Raw genomic sequence first — 6,887 nt, 5'->3', positions numbered from 1 at the left:
TTCTCACTCTAAATTCTTATCTTTCCACACTTCTAAATAAGCAATATATTTTGCTTTTTGAATTTCAAGTCATTTCTGGAAAATAGTTCTCTTCAACTATTCTTTGTATGGATTCCAATTTTTTTTTCCTTCTCTAACAGTACTCACCGTGTTCTCTTATTTTTTGTAAAATTAATACATGAATTTACAGCTTAACACCCCTCTGTCATATTAGGCTGCAGATTCCTTGAAATTAAGACATATGCTATTCATATATTTATCCTCCAGGGCCAGTGCAGCATTTGAAACATAATAGACACTCAATAAACATTTAGTAAGTGAAATATATTTTTCATTAAAGTGTATTGTGTCTTGGGGAAACTTGGTGGCTCAGTGGTTGGGTGTTTACCTTTGGCTCAGATCATAATCCCGGGGTCCTGGGATGGAGTCCTGCCTCTCTCTCTCCCTATGTCTCTGCCTCTCTCTCTCTGTCTCTGTCTCCCATGAATAAATAAATTTTTTAAAAATGTATTCTGTCTTTTAAAGCTTCACAATCTTTTTGACAGCGTCCTTGAATGCTTGCTTCACTTGCTGATTTCTTAGAGTATAAATGAAGGGGTTTAACAACGGAGTAATTGAGGTAATGAGTACAGCTATTCCTTTGTTGAAAGAACCTTCTTCTTTTGCAGAGGGATTAATGTACATAAACATGCAGCTGCCATAAGAGAGGGATATGACAATCATGTGGGAAGAACAAGTAGAAAAAGCCTTTTTCCTTTGCTGGGCAGAAGGGATCCTCAAAATGGTCCTGATAATGTACGTATAAGAAAATGTCACCAGCAATAGAGTAACCACCAGAGTCACAACTGCCAAGAAGATGACCATCACTTCTAGGATGCTTGTGTCTGAGCAGGCAAGCTCCAGAAGGGGCCCATAATCACAGTAATAGTGATTCAGAATATTGGAGGCACAGAAATCCACCTGGCTCATCAGGATGATTGGGGGTAAGATAGCTAGGAATCCTCCCAGCCAGGAGCAGAACACGAGTTGTATGCAGACCCGATTGCTCATAATGATCAGATAATGCAGGGGTTTGCATATGGCAACATAGCGGTCATAGGACATAGAAGCCAAGAGATAAAATTCTGTTGCCCCAAGAAATATAGCAAAAAAATATTGAACCAAGCATCCAGCAAAACTGATGATTTTATTTCCTGTTGTCACACTGGTCAGAAATCTGGGAATAAAAATGGATGTGAAGGAAACTTCTAAGAAGGAGAAATTCCGGAGGAAGAAATACATGGGGGTCTGGAGGTGAGGATCTACTAGAGTGAGAATGATGATAGTCAAATTTCCTAGGACACTTAGTATGTAGGTGATGAAAAGAAAGATGAATATGACAACCTGGATCTCAGGTTGATTTGTGAAGCCCAACAGAATAAACTCAGTAAATGTCCTGTTTTTCATTGCTGACCTTTAGGAGACCTCAAGGAAAGAGGTGAGTGATGAAAATTCAAGTTTCTCAGGGTAGGAGAGACAAAGCCAATCCTAATGAGTCATGTCATATAATACTCCCTATTCAGTTGACCCAAACCAGCATCACATTGCATTGGACTTGGCTCTATGGAAGCCCAATATCTTCTATGTGAATGACCTAATTCCTAAAATCTTTTTAATCCTCAAAGGAATATATCCTGGATATATTCCTAGACACTTAACAGACTATTACAGAATAATTACTCTTTTTTTTCAGAAGAAAAACCATTTTGAACCTATCCTTTACTCTCAAAATGCTTATGAAATCTCCACATTTAAGTCATTTTGCTCTGACTCTATTAATTTCTCATGCTTTTGTGCTCTTGGTAGAAATATTTATATCAGATTGGGTTTTCCATGCTTTCCTTTCCTTTCTTTATGCCCCTCCCCCTTCCCTGTACTACTTAGCCTTTCACTGGCTGTCTGCCAGAGATCATCATCTCCATTATTATCCAAGTCTCTGACTTCCTTGTTTCAACAACTGATAGGAGATAGGAAATTCCTCAAAAAGATATGGTTGAAGGTTTTGATGCATAAGTGATTTTTTTCTGCAGCCCATATTTCTTTGGAAGCATAAATTTGTAATAGGCCTTTAATATTTTTGGGTCAATACTATCGCATATTATATCATGAGGATTTTTGACTACACGAACAAGGCTCTGTTGTCAACAAATCGTATTAATTAGCATTTTCTTATATGTTTCTCTGCCATGTTCGAATTCTTGTGGCTAGATTTGTGATATATCTCTGAGAATAGAGATCTTGAGCTATCCACAGACAATAGCTCGGAATGGATTTTGCTCAAAGTCTTAAAGAGTTCTCAATGGCAAATTAAGGATGACAGTTTATCATGCCTCAAAATTTCCCATTCTCTATTCTTGATGTATAGAAACCAGGAAGAGGGACATTCATGTTTCTGACAAGAAGAGTCCTTTGGAGATAAATTAGTAACCCCTAAGAAAGGAGAATTTGCTGGTGGTATCCTGCATGCATTTTTTTATTTTTCTGATTCAGAGGCAAAGACAATATAAAAGGCCCTTCTAATTCACATGCATATAGGTTAGAAAAAATCATATTTTCAGAATTGTTCTTCTCAATCTCTCCATTATTCCATACAGCTGTTGCAGGAACTAGATGATATTAAGCTTTGACTTGGATTTGCCGATAGCCTCCCTTTCCTGTTTGTACTAACCTGTGGTCTTTGGCAAGTAGGGCATTTTCATCCCGATTTTCACAATTGATTGACTTCATGATCCACATTTATAAAATAATAACATCAGTGACTTTAAAAACGTACAATGCTTGCACCCTTGACAATCTGAATGACTGCAGTAGGATGCTTCCGTTGTCGTACCTAAGAGGTAAATAAATCAAAGGTGAGATATGCCATGAGAGTCCCTAAGTAGTATAAAATTTAAAGTGCTATCTATTGGCTCCCCATCCATATTCTAACCTTCTCTTCTTTTTGTTGCTGGAGTCACTAGCCATAGGTGGCTATTTATTCATTTGTTTGTTTTAAGCAATTGAATTATAATTGACATACAGGATTACATTAGTTTCAGATATGCAACATAGTGATTTTATATTTTTATGCATTATGGAATGGTCACTACACTAGGCCTAGTTACTACCACCATAAAAGTTATTACAGAATTATTGATTATCACTTGTGTGTACATTACATCCCTGTGACTTATTTTGCAACTGAAAATTTGTGCCTCTTAATCCCCTTCACCTATTTTGCTTCCCTCTCCCCACATTCTCCCTGCTCTGGTTTGTTTCTTAGATTCCACATATAAACATTGTACTCTTAATGAAAGTACCCAAGTCAGTGGGGCTTACCTAGGAAGCACATTATCTTCCATCGTATGGATCCAAATCAGAATTAAATCATAGTTCCCGAGAGGTCCATCCTTCACATACATAATAAAAAAGAAACAAATAAGCAACTAACCCTCACCCAGCAATGATAGAATTGGAAAAGCAGACTGTGATACATGGACATTTCCTTAATATTTTTGTTCTAGGGGGAAATAATTTTTAAGTCCTTAGAAGACAGGACTCCTGTCCAGGCTTCTCTGTAGTTTCTATGTTAGGCAGAGTGACACAGGTTTTATCTACTCTTTTGGGAACAGGCACATGGGGATCAATTTCCTGAAGAAGCTAAACATGCCCTGTGGACTTCAGTTTAAAACCTTCACACAAAATTGTTGACAACTTTGAGAACAAGTTGTAAACATATGGCTGAGGAGAGAAGGTCCGGAGAGACCGTAGTATGGGTTCCATGAGAGAACCTGTCACAGACATGAAGTTTATGAAGCTGAAAGCAATGGAGTAAGATCCCTGAGGATTGGCATGCCTGGCCTTCTGATTGCTCCTATTACCTCACCCTTTAGTAACCCAGTTTGGCCAGTCCTCAAACCTGAAATAAATAAATTCACTTCACAGTGAATTATCATAATGTTAATGCCATCATAGCCTCCATTAAGATATGTATACCCAATTCTACTGAAATTAATAGGAATCAGCAACTGGAAAATACTTTGCTGTTATAGATTTGGCTTATATTTTCTACTCTGTGATTAGTTCTTTACCTCTGAAGGAATGATTGTCACTCACCTTTCCATGGGGTATTTGGGGAGCCTTGACAATGCCTAAACCTTTATAGATCTTAACCATGTCCAACTTATTCCAAAACCACTGGTATAGCATTATATGGATATTCCTGCAACGAAAATCAAACTTTCCATTCAGGTGTAGGCAAAATTCAAGGCGCTGCTACTTCAGTGAAATTTCTGGACATTACTTGTCAGCCCATGAATGATCTGTATCTGATGCAGTAAGTAACCAACTCTTCACTGTCATCAGCACTTATCATATTTATTTATTTATTTATTTATTTATTTATTTATTTATTTATATAGAATAATATTGTATTTATTTTCATACAGGTACTTTTTCTTTTTCATGAACATTTTCCTCTCAAAAATAAGAGGAGGATCCCAGCTTAGACCTGGACCACTTGGCCTTTTCTCTTCTTATTGCTCCAAGCTCAAAATGCTTGCATGTCTTGAAGGCCACCATCTTCTTGGACCTTAAGTTAGGCTCAACATATTCAAGCCTCAGCATAATCTTCTTTGTGGTTTTAGCCTTCTTTTGGAAAATTGGTTGTGTTTGCCTGCCATAGCCCTTTTGCTTCTGATTATAGTGCCTCTTTCCCTGGGCATACAAGAATTCCTTGCCTTTCTTATTTTGGGTTCTTTTGTGAGGCTGATGCCTACCACACTTCATCCTGTCAAGTGCCCCCCTCAGTGCCCGTCACCCAGTCACCCCGTCACTCTGTCCACCTCCCCTTCCACTACTCCTTGTTTGTTTCCAAGAGTTAGGAGTTTCAGAGGTTACATCTTCTACATTTACAAATTTTATTTAAATTCATTATGCTATTACTCACAAATTGGCTCACTTTGAATGGGCCATCCAATGACAAAAGGCTTTAAGCCTGTCTAGATTGCAATAAAATAGGCACTTCCATTTGTGTCCCCCCCAGAATCTCCTTCAACAGAGAGGCTCCAACAGACTCTTTGCATTCCTTCTGAAGTTTCCAGATCAGCCACAGTGGCCATAAATTGTTCATGGGCTTCTGTTATAAGAAACTATTTTCCTTGGCTGACTCAACACACCATTAGGATGGCAACTGTTGGCTGTATATAGTGGGGTTCTTCTTGAGATAAGTGTTTTCACAGGTCCTGAGCTTGTGACACTCTGAATCCAGGTGCCCATAGTGCCTTTCATCATTGAGACAACATTTTACAAATTTGGCATGGCCATAGAGGCCTCATTAGTAAAATGAAAATGCTAATTATGGATCCAAACTGGGTCCTCTGGCATATTCCACCTATGGGAGGAAGTGGTTTCCAGGTTTTCCTCCTTTGCTACATGCAGTAGTGCCTAGAAGTAAGCCCTCTCTCATATACACTGGATACCTAGAGACTCCACTGGGATTTAACTGAATGATTAGGGAAGGGAGTCTGTGTTCTTTATAGATTTCAGCACCACCGTTATGCAGGATAGAACCTACTGAAGAGCTGCTGTGTTCCGTTCCCTAACTGGGACATCCCTAATCAAGGGTTGGAGCCATGGGTCAGCAGAGTTATATGAGAACTAGAGGGTGTCGTGTCCAACACTTGGTCCCTTATGTACATTTTTATAGTCTCTAGGCCATTGTCAATGGTGTAGTCATCATCTGGTCTGACTAATGGCAGCAACAGCAATTACTTATGTAAGGTGTTTCCCCTCTCCCTGTGGGGGTAAAGAACTTTGGGAATTTCTTGCCTCACAGATACCCAAAATACAAATCAAGGCCTTATATATTCTCTACATACTAAAATTCAGTTTTCAAGGATGCCTAGGTGGCTCATTTGGTTAAGCATCTGCCTTTGGTATTGGGATTGAGCCCTGCACTGAGCTCCCTGCTCAGCAGGGAGCCTGCTTCTCCTTTCCCTCTGTAGCTCCCCCTGCTTGGGCTCTCTCTCTCTCTCTCTCTCTCTCTCTCTGAAATAAATAAATGAAATTTTTTTAAAAAATTCAGTTTTCAGGGGCTTGTTTTAGTGAACAGGCAGATAAATTGGCTTTGATTTCTGAGACACATATTGGCACAACCTCAGCTCTGATGTAACTTTGGCCTAGTGGGCCCATGAAATATCAAGCCACAAATAAGCCACTGTGCTAAAGTCCCAAGAAGAATGAAAGGGACTCTGCTTTTTCTCTGCCATGGATAACGTAGTGTCTAACTCATGTATTGTATGTGGGAAAATGTGCCACTATCTGTATGGTTGATGAGGCTCATTCCATAGGGACTGTCCATTAACCAATGGAAAATATTTGTATGGGTCACTGACTCCCTCTGCAGAGGATGTTTACTATTCTGTGACCATGGTGGACACTTAGAAGGGAATATTACTCATCTATCCTTCTAGGTATGTTACCAATTTAGCCATAACACAAGGCATCAACAAGACACTTATTCCCTTCAGAGCTATAGATATTACTGATAGTGGCCAAGGCACTTCACTTCTCAAAATACAGAATGCTGGGCTCTTGAAAACTCCCCACCCCCTCCTCCTCATCCCTTCTAGCTGCCTCAGGCTGCAAGCCCTAGAGAATACAGGGAAGGCTTCCTTAAAAGAAAACTTGCTAAAATACAGAACAGTACCTGGTCTGCTCTCTGACACTGCCATCAGCAGCCTTAGTTATGCTCAACTTCTCACACTTAAGACCCCTTGCTTTGTCCTGATCATTGGAATTGCTGGCATCTTATAAACAGAAACCTCTCCATGCAAGATGTTTCTGTCAAAACAGTCACTCCTGTTAGG

The 6,887-nt window shown here is 39.4% G+C and overlaps 1 protein-coding gene across 1 annotated transcript; it reads right to left on the bottom strand.

Annotated features, from left to right (window-relative positions):
• Positions 1-519: 519 nt before the first annotated feature.
• LOC112909585 (olfactory receptor 6C4) lies at positions 520-1,476 on the bottom strand. The gene has a single exon (XM_025985565.2). It carries the CDS (start codon positions 1,444-1,446, stop codon positions 520-522), a length of 927 nt encoding a protein of 308 aa, XP_025841350.1. The 5' UTR covers positions 1,447-1,476.
• Between the last annotated feature and the right edge of the window lie 5,411 nt (positions 1,477-6,887).

Source organism: Vulpes vulpes, chromosome 6, assembly GCF_048418805.1.
Source record: "Vulpes vulpes isolate BD-2025 chromosome 6, VulVul3, whole genome shotgun sequence".
NCBI classification, from domain to species: Eukaryota; Metazoa; Chordata; class Mammalia; order Carnivora; family Canidae; genus Vulpes; species Vulpes vulpes.
This window is presented reverse-complemented; position numbering and strand designations above follow the sequence as displayed.

What these genes read in the sequence shown, in the direction of transcription:
- LOC112909585 (XM_025985565.2), bottom strand. Translation starts at nt 1,446, where the DNA reads ATGAAAAACAGGACATTTACTGAGTTTATTCTGTTGGGCTTCACAAAT.